Raw genomic sequence first — 23,506 nt, forward strand, 5'->3', positions numbered from 1 at the left:
AATACTTTTCTTAATGTCTTACCAGAGCGTACCAGATCCCAACCATCTATTACCTCAAAGTTTTTTTGAATAATTCTAGATAAATTATCTAATTGGGGTGTGGTCATTTATCCAGTGACAAACATATCGTCCCTTGTGACTCACTTTCTTTGGTACTTGAGTGTTGTTTACAACTTGAAGGAAGGCCAAGAAGGGATCACCGTTTATGAACAATCGAGGATCTCATATAAGTCCCATTGAATGACGATTAATTGATTCGATCTGGTTTTGGGTTCATTAGAAAAGAGACTGTCATGATAATCTTATTTCAAGTAATTGATACGCGATTTAAGAAGAGAGGCCGAGTTATATATCTTGTTTTTTTCCAATTTTTTCCCTGGTTTTTAAATTTCTATCTTTTTATGTTTTTCGACAACCCCTGATCGATTCTCAACTAGAAGGCTTTTGGCATTGAATTCAACAGAAAATGATTCTAAACCTTCAATTTTCTTTTTTCGAACATTAAAAAAATGAAAATGTTCAGAACACTCCCCATGAGATCAGTTTTTTTCAAATGCACATATTGACTCTACAACTTTGGCAATTCTCGTTCTTGAGGTGTCAATTACTCAAGTTATTGTCAAAAGTTCCATTTTGAGATTTATTTGTAACCTACACCAATGGTCAAAAACCGAAAAGCTAATTCATTTGCTCAAAAAAATCATTCTCTAGTCTTTTTCATCTTCCTTCTTCCGTGAAATATGTGCACTTTTTCTCCCCACATGCTCATAAACATGCTCATTTTCTGTTTCTCCCCCTCTCTGGCTTTGCCAACAATACAATCACACTGTTTACCCGACAGATTACCTTTGTCATAAGTCCATTCTCTTGCTTGCAAATCTGTGGCTAACTCTGACGCTTTTTTGTGTCCGTGATCATGTCAGCATGAAAAAAGACATGCGAGAGATGCCGAACCAATTACAGTTTTTTGTTACTGTTTCTTTCTTTTTGTCCATTCTGCGATTATTGTTCTTTCACTCTGTCTTCTGTGCTCTTGGCTCTTGATCTACTACCTCCAGACTTTTTTTGTTTCCGCGCGGAAAGGAGTCTCAAGTGCTTCTCTTTCCAAAGCGCTTTCACGTATTATCACATCATTGTCCCCTCCATTCGAGTCATGCCGCCTTTTTCTATCATTTTTCGTCTTTAATTCTGTAATTATTATCAGAAAATCTCATCCAAATAGGTCACAATACCTAAGAAAGTACAAGACGGAAAAGTACAAATAAGAAGAAAAAGAGGAAGAGAAGATTATAGTCCACTAATACGAAATGTCATGTTCACTGTTTGTGGCAGAAGTTCGTGGTTCGAGAAGATGCTCCGTTTGTAGGTAAGAAGATTAATAAAAGTTACTAGTGACAAGTGAGAAGACAGAAGAAGAGAAATCAGAAGACCCAATGGTCAAGAACCTGAACGATTCCGTATATTATCGGACATCGAAAGTTTTCTTAAATAAAGAATTATATCTACCATAAAAGAAAACCAATCTAAGAATCAGATGATTTTGAACAAACTCGAAAATAGCTGGAATTTGATTTCGTGAGATTCATACGTGAGAAGATGCCGAAAACTTCGGGAAAAGATCTTTTGGCCTAGGAAAAACTAGTCTCACGATTTAACCAAATACACAATCTTACTTGTTTTTATAGAACCACTTTTTTTTGAAAAGAATCATCTAGGATTCATATTATTCTCCATAAACTGATTCTTCATTTTCCAGATGTGACATCTCCGCCCATGAGCCTGCTGCAATATATGTCCAACCAGAGCGAATTTTCTCGAATCTCCCACCAATTGCCACATCATCAAGTGGAAGTAACAATAATAATAGCACCAGTTTCAGTAGAAGGTATGTTCCATTTTTCTGGTCTTTTCTCAATCTTTTGATACCATTCTCCCCATGTCCTTAATATCTAATATTTGTCCGTTTCTCGTTCCATCTCTCTCTTCTTATTAATAATAGAAAGACAATGAGTCGAAACCAATAAACTGCAAGAAATCAAGATACGCAGACAGTAAAAGGGACGTTTGATTTGCCTTGATTTGACGTGATCCGAGCCAATAATGATTCGGATTGCGCAGAGCAGTGTCTAGTGCTCTTGCCCAGATTCTCCACACATTATCACTTTATCATTTCCGCTTTCGTTTTATCAAGCATGACGCTTGATTCTCTTTTTCTGTTTCCCATGTTCTAGGTTTTCATTCTCTAATAAATACATAAAAAGATTATTCTACATTTTATTATCATACTGAAATCTCATCTGAAATAATTAGATGCACTGGATGCGTTCAGATAATGGCGGGGAAGATCCCAAAATAATTTGAAACTATTAAACTTTACTTATAGCTTTTGTTCTCTAATATTCACACTTGATTACTTTGAAAATATTGAAATTTGAAACTTGAGTATAAAATCAGATTTTTTTTTTGATTCTTGAATTATGAATTCAATACTCTGTAAAAAATATTTCATATAATGTTTTCAACGACTTCCAACATCTCCATCTGAAGTACAAATAACTTCAAGTTGTTATTTTTTTCTATCCTACCTTACATAATTCACCCATCCAAAACTTGACATTTGCCATATTCACTCCAACCTTACACACATATGAATGTCACCGAAAACCAGTACAATCTCCTTATAAGAAGGTCTATTTTTTCTCTCCAGAAAATATAGTATTCTCCACTAAAAGAGACGCAGACAATTGCCTTTCCGAGACGAGAAAATCGTTCATTCTTTGTGTCAAAAGTCTTGTCAAGCATCCAGTTTTTTTGTGAACTTTCTTCTATTCATTTGCTCCTTGTCAACGGGTTTCCTTCGCTCATTGGCTTGTGTTCCTTGTTGATTACTGTTATTTTATTGTTGTTCTCCCCCCAATCCTTCTACTTCTACCAATTCACTTTTATTCAACTTCTGTTGAAGGTTACTGTAGAAAAAAAGCAAAAAGATAAGGAAGTCAAGATGTATTTTGTGAAAATGTTGTAAATCCAAATGTTATTTCATTTTTCGAATCTATTCCTTTACAGAATGTCTAATACTCCGAGGAGTCACACAACTACAATCATCAACAATAACAGTAACAACAGCGGACTTCCGATGTCTGAACATTCGGCGTTCAGTCCGTATGCAAGACCAGCGTCACTTACATCGACTCAGGTGAGGTATCACAAAATTAAGAGCAAATTCTATAATTTTTCTTTGTATTCTGCGCAGAACCCCTAACCTACCTCTATCAGTGTTCTTTATTTTTACAAATTTTTTTGTCGCAAAGATCATTCAAACGAAAACCAAAGAATGTTCGTAACAACTTTCAAAAAAACTATTATTCCATAAACCTCCGACAAAAACCTCTTTAAAATCCTCCTCATTTGATCTTCCGTGTCTTGACTTTGAACAAAACCCACTCATTATTCTCATTTAGGACTCAAAACAATACCATCAAACACCTCACGTAGTCCTTCGTCCGGAACCTCGATTGGCCCTTCCACCACTTCTTCAACGTCAAGAAGGATCCGATTCGAACATTTCGAAGAAGATCAGGAGCAAACGAAGAGAACGTCCAAGAAGTGTCGGTTTACTCGATCTGGGGTGAGTCAAACTACATAGAAGAAGCAGAAAAAGATAAGTGTTAACGATGAGGAACACTGTGTTTTGTACTACTGGTATTTCGTGTAAATTGAGGGTTAAAAAAGAGAACACTAAGTGAACTGAGAGTTGAAAGAAAAAAAGAGAAGCAAGTACAGAAAACACACGTATAAACAGAGACAAGCGTGGGATGTCGGGATGCCGATGATCACTTGAAATGAAATGTCAAGTGCTTTACAGAGTAGGGGGAGAACCCCTTGATGGTTGACGTTTCAGAGAGAATTGAGATTCTGAAAATGGGATAGTTTATGAGTTGGAGGCTCCAGTCTTTAGAACTTACGACCAAGAGATCTATCTTGCAAGATTCAAAACTTCGGGTTACTGTATTGTACCTAGACTACTTACTCAGAACTTTCAGGACGCATTCACTAAGTTTTGTAAAACGTTACTTATATCAGAAATTAGAACCTCATAAACTTTTAACTATTCCCAAACGTCGGAATCACTATCGACTAGAACGAGGAATGTTTATGTGATGTGGCGTTTTCTTTCGATGCCCTAATCTAGATCAATATATTAAACTTTTCATAACTATTAAGTGTGTCATGACCCACTTAGACTGTTAATCTACACGCATATCAAAAGTGCTCTCGATGAGAAACTAGATTCTCTCCAAACTTGGTCAATCCTTCATCACCTGATATCATTCCTTTCCATCAAATTCTCACATCATTAGAAGCCCGCCCAGTCTCTTTTTTCTGTCTCCCTTTTACCCCAATGTGTGCTTATTAGTTTGGTATGATAGTGAGAAATGCGTGGCGCTTTCTTGCGTGGTGGCGGCGGAGCAAACAGGGGGCTGGAGCTCTCGGAGCACTTCCTCTCTCCCTCTCTCTGCCGCAGAGGCAACCCGTGTAATAATCCCTCAGCTATTAGGCGGGTTGTTCGTTTGAAATACGCGCCATCACCGATCCACAGTTTCAAGTTTGCTTTTTCGTTTCCCACGCACTCAGCCTTTTTTTGTTTAAAATTTTGAATATTATATCATATAACTGTTAGACTTTCAGCGTCGCCAGTCTAACTTATCACGACCAAGAGGGAAACGACAACGAGGACAAAGTGAGTTTGTTTCCCTTTTCAATTTATCAAATGAGTACGGTAGAACTGAAGCACACTCATTTGGTCTCATATCGAACAGAGAACTGACATGTTAGCTCACAAAAATCAACTTTCTATTTGTATCTGGTACATCCAATATCTATTTTTTCCGTGCAGTTGATATTACAATATTTACTCAATTCATAGGTCAGTACTCTCTCATCTGATCACAAGGATAAGAGAGTATCTAAAGTTCAAAAATCCTAAATCACTTGAGCTTCGGAGAAAAACGTTTTGATTAGTTTTTATAGGAATAACTAGCTGGAGGGAGAGAGTAATTAGGCTCAAGGTTCAAGATGATTGAGGTTATCCTGCGATATCTTCGAGTTGATTTCCGAAATATTGGAAGATTTTTAAGAATATCGATTCGAGATTACATATTTTTCAAGTCAGAAAAACACCCTGATGGATAAAAAACAATTTCCATCGGAACTGTGATGTCAATTTTATTTCAAATGAGGGTCATGAGATGAATCATCGGATATTTATTGTGAAGTACCTCATTTTACTGTTGAGATCAGATCAGTTTCTAATGTGATATCATAAGATCAACCACTTGATCTTAATCTGCTCTTTCTAAACGGGTTTCGCTCGTTTATATATCAACAGTTCTTCTAATAACCTTATTTTGATAAAACTCTCTTTCAATTCTGACTGTGAGTGTTTCATTCTTTTGAAATCCAGAAGCTTTTTCACAACCTATATTTTATTAGTATTGAATTTAAATATTTTCGGTCATCAGTTAAGATTTTTAGAAGTTTTTAGCAATGTTCATGAATTGGGAGACTTTCTAAAGTCGACCGAAACATTTTATTAGGAATCAAGCCTCTCATACTGATTATTGGCTTCTTTGTTTTTCAAAAACAAAACTTTCCGTTTGATCCAAATACCTAGGCATTTTTCGTTTTACATACTCATGATTTTGAAAAAGTAGAAAAACCTGCAAATGTTGTTGCAGCTGACCACGGCCTCCCACAGAGGCCCTCTCAAAGTACTGTGCGCAGTACTTTGAGAGGGCCTCTGTGGGAGGCCGTGGCTGACTAATTTAAGTAATCTCCAGATTTTTTAACTGTATGAACTTCTGATACATTTATTCCATTATATCAGTCACATTTAAATGTTCTGCTCTTATCATAATAGTCAAATCATTCCAGTTTCTAATACTTCTAATATTTGACCTTGGAGTTAATTTATTTGTTATCAATCATGAATATTTTCTTAAAACTCAGAATTCCCTCCCTAACTTTTGTTTTTGAAATCTTGAGAAACTTTCAGAGTTCATTGTCAAAATTTCAAAATTATTAAATTGATCAGTTGTAGGTTTTCGGTTGACTCTTTTTCCCAAACTGCAAACGAATTGATCGAACGCCAGTGACCTTTCTATCTTCTCTATTTTCCTAATTTTCTAATATTTACTCCTTCAATTTGAACCTGTCAACCCCTCATCCACCATCATTTTCCTTCATTTACAGAGCTCCAACGGCTGCTCACCTCGAATTCCCGAGGAGCAACGATTGCACGATTTCAAGCGAATTCTTCAACGATTTCAGGTCAGCTGATTTGTTCCCTTTTTCTCTTTTTCTCTGGAATTCGTAACTCATTGAGCACACGGAGTAAACACATCTTAACACAGTACACTTTATCTTTCCAATGTCAAGTACCTTGACATTTGTTTATCCCCAATCGAAAAAGATATGTGAAAGAAAGAGACACAGTTGTCGAACACTGATCATCTAGTTTTTTTTTGTCTTCTTCAGACTTTTCACTATACTGACACCAAACCATAACTATCGTACCGAACACTTTGCAGCAATTTTCTTCAAAAAATAATTTTGCAGTCAGCGGATCGAGGATCCTCCTCCTCAACTTCATCCCATCATCACAATCATTCACACCTCATGTCGCCACCGATTGCCACGTAAGTCTGACTTTCCCAGAAGCTCCACCCCTTCTTAGTACTACGATGTTTTTGAGAAAATAACAGTAGAGTTGTTATTGTGAATTTCATTCGACTCTTTCGAACGAATAGTAGAATGGTGGTATTCAGATGGTCAGCAACGCCGATAAAGAGTGGCGGTTCACAAGAGTCATGGTCAACTCCGCCACATCATCATCGTAGTAGTCTCAATTCGAATTACAGGTTAGTATTTTATATAACTTCATTTGAAATTGGTTGGAAAGATGTTGCAGATTTTTTCTGAAAAATGTTTGAAACTTCAAATTGTCAAAAACTTGAATTATTTCAGAGACAGCCCAGTAAACTCGCGTAACACATCAGCCCGATCCAGATTGAGCGTCTCTTCTGCTCAAAGCCCACACTGCTTCCTGCCGACAACCCGTGACTCTTCACCTAGATCTGTAAGTGCTACATATTCAGCAGCTCTTCTATAAATTTCATTTTCAGATTCCTAGTCCATCCTTAGTCCCGATGAGACCCGACAGTTCACCTGATATCACTATCAATGAACTACATCACTCGCCTTTTAGTCATACTGGCTCCACTCCTGAACCCACAGAAATTATCTCAAAGCCTGTTTCGAAGGCGCCATCTCGACGAGCTTCCTACACTACCGGTGAGCTCAAAATTTTCAAAAGAATTCGCTGCGAGCAGGGTTCGAACCTACGCGGGCAATGCCCATTGGATTTCAAGTCCAACTCCTTAACCACTCGGACATCGCAGCCCGTCCAATTCACTTCTCTCGATGCAATTACATTGTTTGTGTCTTCTCTCACTCTTTTGACCGGAGACAGGACACTACGCACTCGCATCGGCGACCCCCCTTTCTCCCGTCCTATGTATACATTTTCTCTTTTCAGGTTACCCGAATCATGAGACGTTTGCCCCTATTAGATGGGTGAAAGAGACAGATGTCGATGATCCACTTTCAATTCCAACTATGAGTCCGGTCGGCTCGTCCGGGTCTTCAGAAGCAAATGTAGGCGTGCTCTCAATGAGAAGTGCACCAATGTCAAAAATGCCCAGTGTGGAGAAGTTGGATAATAGAAATGTGAGTTTTTAGAAAGTGATTGTCTTCGAGGAGTACTGTAGGATACTGTACAATCCATCACATCCTGCAACTGTGAAACCCCGGAGTTTTCCAGAACTCAATTCGCGGCTATAACAACAGAAGTTGTCGTAGAACAGTGCTCTCCGGTCTCGATCGGAATGCCAATCACTCTCCAAACGGTATCTACGTGCGCCGGAGTCGGTCAAAAGACGATCGTCCATCATTGAGTTACATGTCATTCAACGGAATGGATCAACAAAATGGTGAGTAGTAGACAGTCGGATTTGTTGACCCACTTGACACTCGACAATTACTTTTTTTAACAGTAAGAGAGTAGATCAGTGAAAAAGTATTTCGAACAAAAGTGTAGGAGGGTGAAGATGAGCTAATCATTGAGGTTTTAACACGGGTGAATTGTTAGAAGAATGACGTGGGATTTCGAGAGGAAGTAGGATGATTCATGATTCATTCTATTTCATCAGAATACATTCCAATACTTTCAGTATCTCCACCACGAACAGCTTCCATTCCTATCTTCATGTCACAAGAATCCGTATCAATGCAGTCTCCAATGAATTCTCCAGTCAATCACTCAATGACACATGTTAGTAGAAATGAAAGGACACAGAGTACTCATAATCTGTCTGGGGAAGAACTGTACAAGCGATTTCAACAGGTAGATAAATGTTAAAACTTGAGATTCACATTCAATTTCAATTTCAGATTTCACTTTCTCATGTTCAAACATTGAATATTGTTGCTGATAAACTAGCAGAAGAAGCACGAAGAGGAGATGAACCAGTATCAAGGAATCGATTAACACAGTTAGATTTCACTTCTTTCATTATTACTTCTCCACATCCTATTCTCACAAAAGGAAAATCTCTGTTTTATAATGCAGTGTTGCCAAGGCAGAACCTTCCAGATTACCCTGTTACTCTTATGGTAAGAAAGTTCCAGAACTCATTGATTCATAATTTATCTTTCCAGATTGCTCCATGCTCTCAATATGCTCCACTCATGAGAAAAACAGAATCCAATCATTTTGGTCTACCAGGATTTCTTGAAATTGAAGACCATGACGGAGCAATTCGTCAATTCCTCTACGACACTGGAACCCAAAATCTCGATGGACGAAACACGAAAGTCATCGCAATGCCACGTCTCAATCTTTGTTCTTTCCATAGTTTAGCTGCTCATCAATTGAATCAAAGAATGGATAGAACCAATCACGAGGAACTTGTCAGTTTCATTCTGCTTCAAGTTCTACAAGCACTGAAAATGCTTCAAGGAGAAGGAGTGGAGTCTTTAAGTACTAACTTCAAAGAATTCCTTCTGGCTTATCGATATTCAAATGTGAACTCTTCCTACAATGAGTTTCCGAGATTACTTTTCTTGCCAGTAAGTTAGATTCTTTGAAAATTCAATTATTCCTGTTTATTTCAGGAAACTCTTGGAGCAGAAATTGAAAGCGGAGGAGACGAACTTGTAGGTCTTTGTCGATATGCTCTCCGTGCTCTTTGCACTTTACTTCATCATAAAATGGATGGAAAAGCACCAGCTATCAAGCTAAGGTAGTAATCGAAAAAACTTTAACAAAATTTCAAACTTTCCACTTACAGATCGCGCTTCTCTCGAGCTCTTTCTGCTTGTGCAGTTCTCCTCCAAGAGGATAAATCCAACAGTTTGACAAAAGCCAAGAATGTGATGGAGTTGGCACTTTGGTCGGGTGGAGAACATTTCAAAAATGAGCAAGATGCTAGAGTTTGGATTGATACTGCCAGAGCTGATTGTGTCGATACTTTGGTTGGTATTCCCATTCCTTCCCACCCTATAATATCTATTTTCCTTCCAGCTTCGTCAAATGATACGTGAACCAAATCGTCAGTTGGGTGCTCGGGAACGTTTCCGAGTCGAATTCTTGCTCAGCTCAACGCCCCGGTCAATCATGGAATCTCAGAAAGCAACAATGGCTGCAAACGTAAACTAAATGAATCAAACACGGTTTTTCTCCCACTTATGACTACTACAAACACTTTCAAGAAATCAATGAAACGGTAGATTATTTATTAGAAATTTCTTCATTTTTATTCAATGTCATCAAAATTATTGTCTCTATATTCTTTTACTTCATCTCAATTGTCATCAGTTGCCCGGATGAAAATTTATTATTTTATGAATTCTTATCTTGTATTTCCCATATTTGCGTTGACTCCGCCCCCTGCATGCAAAACATGGCAGACGGCGGAACCCGCGTAATGTCGGGACACTGCCCACTACTACTCCCACATCTCGGCGACTCATAAACTTACCTGGCTGGGGGTATTCCGTGATCATCAAGGCGGAATCCCCATGGTGAGGCCTACCCATTGCACTTTGGGGCGGGCTGACCTGTGTGGCAGTCTCGAGTTGAGATTCGCCAACAGCTCAATTTTTGCGTAACGGGGCTGCGTGCGCGCGGCCCTGGAATTCTATAATAAATTTGTATATTTATCAGAAAGACCTTTCTAGAATGTTTTCATCTGACATCATATAAGAAGGAGTTTTCAACTATAGTTTAGATTTCAGAAGTTCAATGATTCATTTTCACTTTTTTCTCACAACAACAATTTTAGTGTTTACAATAATTTATTAGAAAAAAACGAGTGTAAGTTACAATATACAATAATTCATTTAAAAATAATCAATGTTTAGCCACGAAATTGATTGGAATAGAACGAGATGTGTTTGCAGTCTTTGGTGCCTCAATCTGGAGCTTTCCTTCGTTCGAAATAGCAGATTTTACAGCAGTCAAATCGGCATCCTCTGGCAGAAGAATCATCTTCGAGAATGATCTTTTCGAGTATCCGTGCTCCGATTTTGTCTCTTGAGATCCTTCAATTTTGAGCTCTCTTCCATCCAATTGAATCTTGAGATCTTCTGGTTTGAAGTGAGAGACATCAATCTGAACTGAGAATTTGGAATCGTTGTTCACGATCTGAAAACAAAAACAATGAAATTGAAATTCAGAAATCCAGATTCCTAGTCTAGAAATAATTGTCAATTGTTACTTACCTCTCCAATATTATCCGAGAAATTGAAAGAATTGTGATCAGCATCTCTCCAATACGGCAACTGAACAGATCCAGTGATCTCATCGAGAATATGGTCAAGAACCGATGAATCGGAGAATGGAGAGCGGAGGACGAGCATTGTTGAAATGAATATTCACTTGAAGAAAGTGTGTTGGTTTCATCTGAATCGCCTTCACTTATATACCCTTCCTGAGAGACATTCTAGAACATTCTGGAAGCACCCAGAAGCAAAGGAGGGCGGCGAGGTGTCCCCGCAGCGAGAGACGCAGGCGATAAAGTGTCTGCGTCTCTTCAGTTGACACACTGTTTCTTTGTCTCATTTACTAGAAGGAGATGGAAATTTCGTCAGAAAAGTGCCCGAAGGTTCAGGAAAGTTCTAGAAATGAATGGGAATTTGTATATATACCGGGGTGGAATGAAATGAAGCAACATTCACTTCCATTGTGAAAGCTGCTCAACTACTTCAAAATGTCAATCTACCACTACTGTCGTCCAACTCAACATTCGATTTTCAATGAATTGATGAAAGATTTTGGGAGAATGGATCGTCATCTTGTGCCCCGTGGAGAAGGAAAGACGTCTTCTGAGGTAAGTTTTCTTTTGATTTCAAAAAGCCTATTTGATTTCTCACTGTCTCTATTTTCAGATCATCAATACAGATGAGAAATTCGCTGTCAACTTGAATGTTTCTCAATTCAAACCAGACGATTTGAAGATCAATTTGGATGGAAGAAATCTGACGATTCAAGGAGAGCAAGAAGTCAAGAATGAGCACGGATACTCGAAGAAGTCGTTCTCTCGTGTGATTCTTCTCCCAGAAGACGTCGATTTCTCAGCAGTTTCGTCAAACTTGTCGGAAGATGGAAAACTGTCGATCGAGGCACCAAAGAAAGAAACAATTCAAGGAAGATCCATTCCAATTCAACAGGCTACGACAGAGCAGAAACCGTCTGAATAATTTTTTTTCTAAATTTGTCTTGTAAAAAACGTTGTCTAATTTATTGTTTTCGGTAAGAAATAATAAAGTTATCAACATACTTGTCAAATGAGGGGCCGGCCCCCGGGCCCGGCCCGGCCCCCGGGCCCGGCCCGGCCCCCGGGCCTGAAAAGCTTCGGCCCGGGCCCGGCCCCTCAGGCCCCTCTTTTCAGGGATATGGGATTTTTGAGAAAAATTTTCAAATTTTTTCCACAAATTCAATTTTTCATGGGGAAAAATTTCCCAATATACTCGTTTTTTATAGTTTTTTCATCATGATTTAGTATATTTTTCGAAAGATGGGCTGAATTTTTCAGCGAGACGCCTCCGGCAATGGAAAACTTGAAGGTGTAAATAGGTAAAATCTGATTTTTTCCCAGAATAATCTGTGTGTCTTCGGGAGCTCATTTTCATAACGAAAAAATATTAAATTCGGTCGAAACCCCGCTGAGATCGAGCGGCGAAACAGTTTGGGCAATTAAATTAAACAATTAAAAAATGGCGAAAGTAATTATATTATAAAACTTGAAAAAAAATCTTTGAAAATATTCTTTCGATATGAATATGAACTCAGACACACATGCATTATTCTATGAAAAAAATCAAAGTTGAACTTAGTCCAACTTTGCTCAAATTCGAAAAAAATTTTGAAAAAAATTTGAAAAAAAAAATTCTCTCCAAAAGAGGGGCCTGAGGGGCCGGGCCGGGCCGGCCATGGCCGGGCCGGGCTTGGGCCGGGCCGGGCCGGGCCTGAAGTTTTGGAAAAAAAGCCCGGCCCGGCCCGGCCCGGCCCGGCCCTTGACAAGTATGGTTATCAAAAACCATAATTGTGTGTTTTCTGAAGTTTCAGGTACTGTACATTACTTTAAAAAATAATTATGGTTCTAAAGTAAGCAAACTTCCAGTACTTTCATTTTTCTCCTCAAAAATTCACAATAATCTTCGCTATGTTACTTAATTCTCCGTTTCTTCCATGCGAAGAAGACTCCGCCCCCTGCATGCAAAACATGGCAGACGGCGGAACCCGCGTAATGTCGGGACACTGCCCACTACTACTCCCACATCTCGGCGACTCATAAACTTACCTGGCTGGGGGTATTCCGTGATCATCAAGGCGGAATCCCCATGGTGAGGCCTACCCATTGCACTTTGGGGCGGGCTGACCTGTGTGGCAGTCTCGAGTTGAGATTCGCCAACAGCTCAATTTTTGCGTAACGGGGCTGCGTGCGCGCGGCCCTGGATAATTCTGTAACTTCGTATGCATTTCAAGAAGGGAAATTCTTATTAGAATGTTTCAACTGGATTCCAACCAAAACTACGGCGTATTTGGATGGTCTCGAAATTCAGAATATAATACATTTCAGAAGAGCAGTTTATTAAAGAAGAAAATTATCGAGTTGGTAAGGTTTTGTTAGGAATTGATTTTTTGGTTGTTTTCTTGAAAAGATCAAAATATACATCAGCTTGATTCGAGTCTTCCCGATAACTTCTATAGTGAGAATCCACACTTCCTCTTCCTAACGACACCCTCTTACATAGTGAAGCTTTGACCTGTTTTTTGAATTCAGGGATGAAAAATGCTGTCATCGGAATCACAATACACGGATTACTGAAAATAATTAATCATGCTTAGAACTCAAGATATAGTTTACCAATGCACACAAAAATCAACAACTGTCCTCATGAAATCACTCGTCAAATGACCAAAATTAAAAAAGATGGGAAGTGTAAATCCAGCAACAATGATTGCAATGAATATTATCACAGCGTAGATCATTTTCATGAGAAGTGATAGAACTCGAATGTTCTCTTTTAGTTGAAATCTTCTGCTCAAAGTGTATTCTTCTCTATGATATTTGTTCAATTTGTGGAATTGAGATAAATTGAATTTGTAGAGGAAGCTGAGTAATACAAAACAAATGAGCAAGTAGGATAGTGGTATTATAATTATAAAACCGAATCGAATTTCGAAAAAAACTGTGAGAATAGTGAAACATGAAGCAAGTCCAATATTCAGAGATGCTATCAATACGAATATTGGAAATTTTGATGTCTTTTCGTAGCTTCTGAAATTATGTTTAGTTTTCATTAAATCTGAAAAATGCAATACTTACGACAGGAGTAATGTTGCGAATCCTCTTTCCACAGTAGACGCCAAAGGTGCAGCAGACCCAAAATAGAAATAAAAATATCTGGTGAACACAGATATTCGTAGAAAAATCAGTGCGGGATCTGAAGGATCGGAAGTGTTTTCTGCCCGAATATGAAACAAAAATGCGCAAATTTTACTGATAAAAATGATAAGCCACGTGCCAAGTGCAAAACAAAATAAACGATTTACGTTTGGGTGATAAGCTCTGGAAATTATGAATATAATATTTGAATTATTGAAACATTTAAAGCAAATGCATAGGTTTTCTAAGAATGTTTACCTTATCGACAAAGCGATTCTGATACCAAAACTTGTCACAAAAAACGCAACAATCATTATCAGAACGTAGATTATCATGTAGGGTACAGAGTATTCTGCTTTCATTTCACGGTCATAAAAACCAGTAACACCGACTCCAAACAAGGATTTGAACATATTTTCTTCTTCTGAAATTGAGTTTTTACACCAAAAAGAAGTGATTGACAACGTTCATTCGAAAAAAAGAACATAAATCTGATCTTGGACAAAATTACAACTAGTCCAGTGTTTTCCCTCAAAAATTGAGTTATTTTTTCTCACGATTTCCACAAAAACTATGAAACAAAGAAAAAGTGACAACATAGACAGAAAAAAAGAAAATGTGTTGAACACAAGAAAAAAGAAATGACATAGAGGTAGGCGGCTCTGTTTAATATCTCATATGATCTCATTAGTCAGAGGTCGTAACAGAGTTTCCCGTCGGTCTCTATTTCAACGATTGCAAAAATTGCTCGAAGTAAATGTCTTCTTCCTTCTTGCTCGAATCGGGTTTTCGAGGAATCACTTTTTGTTTTTCTTGTCCCAAGAATCTACAGAACACTATCCAATAGTCGTCCACAGCCCAGATCAATGTACAAGTCACGTAAATTGGACCACTGAAAAAAAATCATTGGAATATCTGATTCAAACAAAATTCAGTGTTCTTACGCGTGTACTATCATATCTGTACTTATTTTGAAGATGTACTTTGTGTCTTCTTCAACTCCTATAATCATTGGAATAGTTTTCAGAAAAGCCAGAAGAACAATCATTGCTGTGAGCATGAGCAGCAATATGTTTAACATCTGAAAACCGCAATTTCAAAGAGTTCACATTTTTCAAGATAAGAATTTTTACCTTGAATGTTTTGACGTTTTCTCGCAGCTGGTATCTCACGCTCAAATCGAATTTAATATCCCTGTTCTGTGTCTCAACGAACCGCAAAGTTCGCTTGTTGATTCGGTTTATGTGGAGAAAAATCTGATGAAAAATAAGTTAGTGTGTGATTAAATTGATATTTGAACTCACGAGGAGTGAAGTCATAGCAATAAGACCAGCAATAACTGCTGCTGACACATATCGAAGTATATTGAATACAGTAAGAAGAGTGAAGATGGTTGCGAAACCGAGTTGAAATAAAAAGAGAGATACGAGTATGTAACGGCGCTTCTTTCTTTCGTAGTCACTGAAAAAACACGGTTTTGAAACTGGAGTCAAGGTATCTTTCAGGTGGATCATCTTTCTTGAAAAATACCAGATTCCTGAGTCATTGGTAACATTTCAGAATCTAAGAGTTCGAATTCAGTGCACTAGCTATAATAACTATTTTTCAAAACAACCGATTTCTGATCTACTTATCTGAACTTTTAGACTCTTAATCTTCTATGATTACTATCCATACCGATCAATTATGTATTGTTTGTTTTTTCTCAAAGTTCTCAAGACAGACTAAACTTTGAATCAAGTTTGGTAAAAGTCTACAAGGAAATGATGGGATAATAATAATTGTCAACCCACTCAGATTCTGGGTTTTTCCGTATTTCACTTCCTGATTTCTTGAAAAAAGAACAAAAAATCACAGTGCTCATTACTAGTTCAAACTTTCTGATGCTACTAATTACTCGTCTAGGTTCTCAAAATCTTTGTCTTTTGTGTTTTGTTAAATTCTGACGTGTGTTCCAACTGAAGTATGATGCTTGTTGGAGTGAATGACTAATACTGACTTTTTAATCTCATTGCCAATAATACTGCACAACTTACAAAACAAATTTCGTGGCAAGACTTCTTTCAGCTACAACGACTATCGGGGCAGCCATTACAGTAAATATGAAATGATAATGAGTTGCAGCAATCCACATTAGAATAAACATTCCACCTGATGGTTCATCTGGAAGAACTAATTAATATTTTGAATATCTAAGGGCAGAACTTACAGTGATCATTCAAGTATGTTGTCTGGAAAACAATAGTCAACATCTTGCTGATTGTGAGTTCAAAGTAGAAGAAGGCTGTCCACCAGATGGGACCTTGAAGATTTGGATGGAAAACGTTGGAACGGCCAACCACGAGACAACATAATACGGTGAATAAAGAAGAGGTTGACACGATTAATGTGTAGACAATGTTCTCAATCATGCTCATTTTGTGAAGAGTTCCAGAGAGAAAGACGGAGAAGATGGTTGGATTGCCTGGAAATGAGAATATTGTGAATTGGACGGAACAAAAAATGCTTTTGTGTCAACTTTGCCACTAAAATGAAACTTTTTCAGATCCCAGGTTACTCTTATATCTTATTTCAAACACTATGAAACTGCAATAAGCGAAGACCAATAATGTTTATACGTAATCAATTAATTCATTCTATAAAATAAAACTCACATTCAGTTGAATTCCTCATGATTTCAAGAATTTCTGCTGACATGAAAAGAAGAAAATATCTTGAGAGCCTAAATGCCTTTCTAGACAACTTTGGAATATCTTGTTAACAATAAAATTCCAAATTATAGGTTTCTTCTTCTTCTCCTAACTAATCAGCCGACTCTCCTTCTCTATAATTCTCGATAAACTTGTGACGGAGTGATGTGGGATTGAATTGGAGCTTCAATTCAATTTCAGCTGCTTTTTCGGGCTTTGAATATTACGACATCGGTGCTGTTTCACCAGTACTCTTATTGAAAGCAAAGGTGTCAGCTGCAATTTAAAAAGCAAAACGGAATAGTTTATGGCACAAACACGTACATAACATTAACAGAGAACGTTCAAATTGGAACAGGAATAAAAATATAAATTATTTCTTAAACTTCAGAAAAAAACAAAAACATTATATAATTAAAGTTCATCTCTTTTTACCAGTTTCTCTAGAACAATTTCGAAAAAAAGTCGAGCTCCTCCTGGAATTTCGGGTGGAGATCCTTGAGCACCGTATCCGTATTCTGATGGAATAACAACACGGCGACGTTCTCCTTCACACATTCCATCCATAGCAATGTCCATTCCGTCGATAACTTCCTTTAAATTTTGGGGATTCAGGTGGAATTTCATTCAAATGAAAACGATCGGTTGTTGGCAAATTAAATCACTGAATCTTGCCCTTTTTAACACGGGTCTGCGAGTTTGGCTGTTAAAAGAAAATGAGAAGTTAGTGGAATTAAAAGAAACTGCAGCTGAATCGTCGACGCAGGGAAGAATATGGAATTAGGATTCAAAAAGTGCTTTAGAAACCTCAATCAGTAGAGAACTAATTAACTATTTTTCAGGGTTTCCCGTATACATGTATTAAAATAATTCAACGAATAACTCACCCGGTTTCTCAATCTGAAAACAAACGGAGCATTTCTGGAATACGATGAATCCACGAGTGTGTTATCTTCTAATCTCAGAACGTATTGCTGATAAATCTTATCTCCTTGCTCTGCTTTTTTACACTTCTCTGCTTCAATCTTGTGTGTCTGTTCAATTTGAATTCCTTCCTCAGTGACCCATCTCTCGCCTGGATTCGCACGGAACAGGTTCACCAGTTGAACAGTGTAATAGAGTGGCTGACCACTCGCATCTCTGTAATAAAGAAATAGCTAGTATGATTTCAAAGATCATATCTCATCTGGGAAAGGAATGTTTGGATTCTGAATACATACATAATTACACTTTTGATCTACTTATTATTGGAGTGAACCTCTCACCAAACTCCAGAATTGAGAAAAAAAACTTAATATTTCTTTAGACTCAATAATTTTTGAAAATTTCGATAACTCTCCAAAATAGAAAAAATAAACCAACTTGGCGAATCCAAGCTTGGGTGGAATGACAACTTTTCGAATTTCTCCGATACACATTCCTCTCATTGCTCGATCCATTCCAGGTATTACTTGATTTCTTCCCAATGTGAATGTATACGGTTTCTTTCCAAAATTACTTCCAATCTCTACACCTTTCTCATCTGTTAATTTGTAATACTGATCAACAACATCTCCACCGGCAGATTTTATATCACATTCCGCATCGTCTATCGCTTTTGTTATCGTTACTTCTAATCCGTCATCGTCCTAAACTTATGTACATTAGTTTGCATTGTGGTTTGTGTTAAAAAATATTGCGGTTGGATCAGAGTTTCCAAAATCTAAACTTGCAAAATGCCGCAAAACCTCAATCAAGTTTCATTGATAGTTGCAAGCTAGATACATGTATTAATTTCATTCAAAATCTCTCACCTTCCAACTTTGATCAGTGGAATAAACTGCAGATGAAAAGCCAATAATCAAAAAACAAGTGCGAGTTAGAAACTTCATTTGATCTATGTAGAGGTAACAACGAAAAAAGGAATTAGACTAAGTGGATGAGAGAGGATGGAAGGAGATACAAAGGCGTCTACGACAGCGTTTTCTTTTTTCTTACACTGATCGAAGTCTTTGCAACAACAGCAGTATCTGCCGCATCGTGTCCTCCTTTTCCGTTTGCGTCTCCTACTGTCTCATCGCTTTTGAATCGTCTAGCAAGTGGCTTTTGGGTAGTTTTCGGGTAAGAATACATACTAAAACAAGAAAAAGAAATTATGATTCAATGACCAATTATGCATGAAGGAAGTTCGAAAATTTAGGTTTCATAAATTTCCATTCATTTTAATTATTGGTTTTGCTAGATAAAAATCTGTCAGAAGTGACGGCACTGCGAGGATTCACACTTCTGATCGAGACTTGTTTCGACGATGACTTGTTGAGAATAAACGTGGCAATGATGGCATCGACGAGGCATGCAAGACTTTTTGCAGTTGCATTGTATGGTCCGTAGATCTGAAATGTCTTCTTTTGCCAGAGTTAGTCACATTTCAAAGTGATTATTTTTAGTTTGAATCTCTGATCCATTACACCACACAATTTTCGTACCCTCCCATATTTTTAGAACTCCAACAAAAACTAAACCATATTCGCATTCTCATTATAAAACTCACGTCAGCTGATAAAAGTTGCGTCTTGAAAATGAGTGTGACCAGAAAAGGTGAGAAGTCAAAAAGAAGAGTTAGAAAGGCGTCGCCGATGCATAAGTAATTCGTCTGAAGTTTAATGCAAGTCTAATTATAAAAAGGAATACTCTCATGCCTTGGACAGATCACTATTCAGATGTATCGCCCTTTTCAAGAAGAGTAGTTTTACGAAGAGAATAACAGAACTGCTGCATGTGAATGCTCCGATTACCTTAATGAGTTTAAATGAAGTTCGTTGTATGAATTCAATTGGAATACTAGTTTAGTCCCGGTCCAATACTGCACGAAGCAATCATTCCATGTGCATCCCAAGATAGAGCATTCCTTCTCAAATGGAGAAATATTACAGACGCAAAAATACATGACATCTTCCATCATTCCCCATAAAACAACTATTGCGGTGAATGAAAAGATGGAAATTTTTCGTCGGTTGTTGTGAAATTTGACAGGGAAAAATACAGCAATAAGTCTTTCGGTGGATATGATAGCACCCAAAATAAACCGAGTGGCTACAATATTTGAAGATAATAGTGTTCCAACGAATAAGGATTTGTAATGGAAAAGAATAAATGGATCGATGTAGGAGACGATAAGAGCAGTGTAATAAATACTTACTGAAAAATATAATATTGTATTTGGATTTTTCATTTGAAAACAGTACGAATCAAAGTTATCTTCTTCTCACAATGGTTAATTCAAGAATTTAACATTACTCAAAGCTATCTGAAATTAGTCTCACCTGCAAAAGAATAGCAAATATCAATGATGAAACGAATTTTAAATAAGTGATACTCGGGTTTATTCTTCATAGAAGAACCTTGAAATCTCCACAAAAGCCGAATATTCAGGATAACAATAAAAAAGGAAGCAATCAACCCTGTCAAAGTGACAGAAAACGCTCGGTAGTTGAATTCAGTCACCATAATTTATAGAGTGATGAGCTCGAAGTACGAAAAAAAAATTTTTGCTACTGACATTTTTCTTCGACATGTGTCTCCTATGTTGTCAGATTCATTGAAGGGTGAAATCAGGGATAAGTTCGATGAAGATATTTGACGAGTCTTTGCAAATGGGATGAGCAAGATCTAAGATGTTGCTTTCGATTCGAATGTATATTGGAAAATTTTGATCTAAATGGTCGGTGAAGATCCAACGAAAATTCCGGAAAAAATAGATGCCTTCTTTTGTGCGGTGGAGCTTCTGAGTTAGAAGAAGTTAGATGATCAACCTGGCGGGCACCCAACAAGAAGTGTTATTATTTTAACTGCATAGTTTTTTTTCTAAAGACGTAGACAAGAAACGTATGTGAGATTCTGGTCAACTCAGTTTCAAGTTAATATTATTATCACCGGGTCTCGACATAAGTCAGTTTTCCAACTAGTCACCGATTTCTTTAGCAGTTGACTTTTTAGTGATATGCTGAAAAACTTTGAGATTTTCGGCCATGAGATTCCACCTAAATTTTCCATTGAGCTTGAGCACATCCACTACCGAAATTCGTTGACTAACGATTTTTTCGAAATCTGTATGAAAAATAATGCAAGTCTTGATAGACATAAGCATCCTTGACTCAAAAAACGATCATCAGTAGGACGAACTAATAAATAAAACTTTGAACAAAGATTGAAACAAAAGAAGCACGTGTTGCGACACACGCAACGCTTTCAAAATCCAACCAAGGTCCGATCAACTTCTGGGCAGCGGACAGTCAGATCGAAACTTGTGATGAAAATCCGATCGAAATCCGACCAGAAGAGGAATCCTCGTGTTATTTCCCGAGATCCGCAAAAATTGGAAAAAGAAGGTCACGTTTTTAATGTGACTTTCGTAAAAAACATTTTTCAGAATATTTTTCACTCGAAAATCGTTTCTTTTTAAAAGCAAAAAGTTACTGGCGCACCTTTGGCGCTAATTCTCGCAGGCTTTATCTCTTTTCTCCTAATATATTGCTAAAATTCAAATCGATTTTACAATTTTCTTTTTTAGATAGACCCCAATTTAATAATTAATAGATTATTGACCTTCTTTGTCATCTGTTCTCTTCAAATATCAGAACAAATTTTTTAATCCCCTGGCCTTTCAGAATAAAAAACATACAGTTTCTTCTCCACCAGTACTTGCTAGAATTGATAACAGAAATCATAGGAAGAGGAATTAATTAATGTCTCGAAATTTATTCAGTTTTAACTCTTCGAGTTACAAAACATTTTTTGACAAATAAAAATGTTTCGATCGCTCCATAAATGGCAAATAATGCAAATGAAATACAGTAGACGATAATATCAAGATTGTAAAATTCTAGAAATCCCATATCTTTTGCAAATGGAGTCAATGAAGGCATCTTCCCAAATCTAGCGGCATTTTCAGCATGTTTCAGAACCAGATCTTTTGGATTTATTGGTTGGTGATTCAAAATTTCTGCAAGTCGATTTGCGGCAATTTGATACCTGTAAGCTTATTATTTGAATCGAATAGAAAATATTAATAGGGAGTAGGTATTACTTCTCATCAATCAACATTTTTCTCAATAGATCGCTCTGTTTCTTCCAGTTGGGAATATCATGCTTTGAATAAACTTCCACTGATCCATGCCTTGCTAGCATTTGAGCATTACTGGGTTGTTCAGCAAATAGTGGAGTCTGAAAACTTGTTCTCATTGCTCTCAACTCACTGGGCAATATGAATACTTACCACGATGCCTGTTTTTGCTGCATACGCCAATTCCATTGTACTGCCGAGTCCTCCGTGAGTGATGAACAGATTCACACGCTTATCAGCTACAAATACAATTCTCGTAGTTTTTGTTATTATAAGAACGACGACTAACCAAGCAAAGACTGTTGTGGGAACCATTTGGAGAGATGTACATTTTCTGGAATATTCTCTTTGATGTATTTCTCTTCCGCATCTTCATATTTCCATAAAAATGTAACGTTCTGATTGTGCTTGAATAAGTTGATCATTGAGTGTTTGTAATCATCTGGCATATACTTGGAAGCCACCATTGTTCCGTATGAGATGAAGACATTGTACGGTCTCAAATTGAGAATTGTGTCTAGCTCCTGAAATTTGAATTAAATAACTTTCAACCACTAAAACTATACTTTTGAGACTGGAGGCACTTGTTTGTAGTCCATTGTGTAGCCACCGATTGGCACAACTTTCGGAATTGTGGGAACAACGAAATCAAGATAAGGATTCGAATTGGCAAAATGATAGGTGACATCTCCTAGGATTGGTTTCCAATGTCTCACAGTTCCATTCATTATCTTTGAAATATCAGCGTATTGTCTATCAAAAAGTTCTCCGAATGCAGAAGTAGACAGGAGTTTATACCATAAATTGTTCATTCGGTCATACAATGAAATTTTTGGACCGAAGTTGGAAGATGGAGCTGAAAATAGTTAATAGAGACTGTAGTTAGGAGCAAAAAGAATACTCACATGGATAATAATGAAGAAAGGATGGTTCTCCCAATGCATCTGTAATTGCACTCAATTTGCTTCCCGTGAATACAGAAATGATTGCAGGCATTTCTAGATAATCAGCAAGGTCTGTAACGTTTTTAACTATTGAGATACGGACAGAATCATCACTTCAACTCACATAAGCCGCAGAAATCAAAAGTTTCCGACAAAACTACATCAAATTTCTGATCTTTCAGCATTTTGTGAAGTTCTTTATCCTCGAACATTCCTGGAATTTATTCAATCATTGACAAATCTTGAAATATCCTACTTACGTCTACACATATGCTGAAAAGCGCTGTGAAGAACTCTCGGAGCAAATATCTTGACACCAATATCCGATTGATATTTCACAGAAGTCCATGCATCACTGAGCACTCCATCACTTGGCAAATTCTTTCGACCCTCTTCATCATGCCAAAAGTCAATAACTTTTATATTAGGGTTTTTGATAAGATCATGATTTTGAAAAAGTTCAACTACAAATGGCTGGAAGTACGTCTGAAATCATGAAGTTTATTGTTGAACATGGTTTTAAATAAATACTTACAACTTGATGACCAGCATCTGCCAATTGATTTGCAATTGCTGCCATACATTTCATATGACTGAATCCATAAACGGGCGATATCACCAAAAAGTTATATCCAGATACATTATGAAAGGAGAATAAGAACAAGTAGAAGAGAATGAATAGGTTTTTCACCTCCATAATATACAGGTCTGATGATATTTAGACGAGAACAATTTATCAGTTTCGTCTTCTCTGATAAC

General features: G+C 37.3%; 9 protein-coding genes across 9 annotated transcripts; 2 read left to right on the forward strand and 7 right to left on the reverse strand.

Annotated features, from left to right (window-relative positions):
• Positions 1-1,307: 1,307 nt before the first annotated feature.
• GCK72_018402 (uncharacterized protein) lies at positions 1,308-9,778 on the forward strand (the record flags this gene model as incomplete). Its single annotated transcript, XM_053732535.1, has 18 exons — positions 1,308-1,366; positions 1,757-1,885; positions 3,067-3,196; positions 3,462-3,628; positions 4,690-4,741; positions 6,253-6,330; positions 6,619-6,698; positions 6,828-6,920; positions 7,027-7,138; positions 7,185-7,353; positions 7,598-7,788; positions 7,883-8,051; positions 8,292-8,464; positions 8,512-8,733; positions 8,779-9,189; positions 9,235-9,362; positions 9,411-9,594; positions 9,644-9,778. The coding sequence occupies 18 exons, from the start codon at positions 1,308-1,310 to the stop codon at positions 9,776-9,778; spliced, it is 2,682 nt and encodes an 893-aa protein (XP_053581448.1).
• GCK72_018403 (uncharacterized protein) lies at positions 9,405-9,608 on the reverse strand (the record flags this gene model as incomplete). The annotated part of the gene is made up of 1 exon (XM_053732536.1): positions 9,405-9,608. The coding sequence occupies one exon, from the start codon at positions 9,606-9,608 to the stop codon at positions 9,405-9,407; it is 204 nt and encodes a 67-aa protein (XP_053581449.1).
• Positions 9,779-10,471: 693 nt separating the features above from the next.
• On the reverse strand, positions 10,472-10,980 carry GCK72_018404 (uncharacterized protein; the record flags this gene model as incomplete). The annotated part of the gene is made up of 2 exons (XM_003114049.1): positions 10,472-10,765; positions 10,843-10,980. The coding sequence occupies 2 exons, from the start codon at positions 10,978-10,980 to the stop codon at positions 10,472-10,474; spliced, it is 432 nt and encodes a 143-aa protein (XP_003114097.1).
• A 350-nt stretch (positions 10,981-11,330) lies between these two features.
• On the forward strand, positions 11,331-11,820 carry GCK72_018405 (uncharacterized protein; the record flags this gene model as incomplete). The annotated part of the gene is made up of 2 exons (XM_003113943.1): positions 11,331-11,450; positions 11,509-11,820. The coding sequence occupies 2 exons, from the start codon at positions 11,331-11,333 to the stop codon at positions 11,818-11,820; spliced, it is 432 nt and encodes a 143-aa protein (XP_003113991.1).
• A 1,407-nt stretch (positions 11,821-13,227) lies between these two features.
• Positions 13,228-14,425, reverse strand: GCK72_018406 (uncharacterized protein; the record flags this gene model as incomplete). Its single annotated transcript, XM_053732537.1, has 3 exons — positions 13,228-13,447; positions 13,491-13,904; positions 14,271-14,425. 3 exons carry the CDS (start codon positions 14,423-14,425, stop codon positions 13,228-13,230), a joined length of 789 nt encoding a protein of 262 aa, XP_053581450.1.
• Positions 14,426-14,735: 310 nt separating this feature from the next.
• Positions 14,736-16,709, reverse strand: GCK72_018407 (uncharacterized protein; the record flags this gene model as incomplete). Its single annotated transcript, XM_003114475.2, has 7 exons — positions 14,736-14,904; positions 14,957-15,093; positions 15,146-15,268; positions 15,317-15,473; positions 16,049-16,175; positions 16,222-16,476; positions 16,667-16,709. The coding sequence occupies 7 exons, from the start codon at positions 16,707-16,709 to the stop codon at positions 14,736-14,738; spliced, it is 1,011 nt and encodes a 336-aa protein (XP_003114523.2).
• Positions 16,710-17,116: 407 nt separating this feature from the next.
• GCK72_018408 (uncharacterized protein) lies at positions 17,117-18,814 on the reverse strand (the record flags this gene model as incomplete). Its single annotated transcript, XM_053732538.1, has 4 exons — positions 17,117-17,296; positions 17,590-17,842; positions 18,065-18,330; positions 18,680-18,814. The coding sequence occupies 4 exons, from the start codon at positions 18,812-18,814 to the stop codon at positions 17,117-17,119; spliced, it is 834 nt and encodes a 277-aa protein (XP_053581451.1).
• An 89-nt stretch (positions 18,815-18,903) lies between these two features.
• On the reverse strand, positions 18,904-20,074 carry GCK72_018409 (uncharacterized protein; the record flags this gene model as incomplete). Its single annotated transcript, XM_053732539.1, has 3 exons — positions 18,904-19,074; positions 19,725-19,879; positions 20,005-20,074. The coding sequence occupies 3 exons, from the start codon at positions 20,072-20,074 to the stop codon at positions 18,904-18,906; spliced, it is 396 nt and encodes a 131-aa protein (XP_053581452.1).
• A 1,689-nt stretch (positions 20,075-21,763) lies between these two features.
• Positions 21,764-23,336, reverse strand: GCK72_018410 (uncharacterized protein; the record flags this gene model as incomplete). The annotated part of the gene is made up of 8 exons (XM_003114092.2): positions 21,764-21,904; positions 21,957-22,042; positions 22,093-22,327; positions 22,370-22,659; positions 22,709-22,819; positions 22,872-22,961; positions 23,008-23,233; positions 23,283-23,336. 8 exons carry the CDS (start codon positions 23,334-23,336, stop codon positions 21,764-21,766), a joined length of 1,233 nt encoding a protein of 410 aa, XP_003114140.2.
• Between the last annotated feature and the right edge of the window lie 170 nt (positions 23,337-23,506).

This window comes from Caenorhabditis remanei, chromosome V (assembly GCF_010183535.1).
Source record: "Caenorhabditis remanei strain PX506 chromosome V, whole genome shotgun sequence".
In the NCBI taxonomy this organism is placed as follows: domain Eukaryota; kingdom Metazoa; phylum Nematoda; class Chromadorea; order Rhabditida; family Rhabditidae; genus Caenorhabditis; species Caenorhabditis remanei.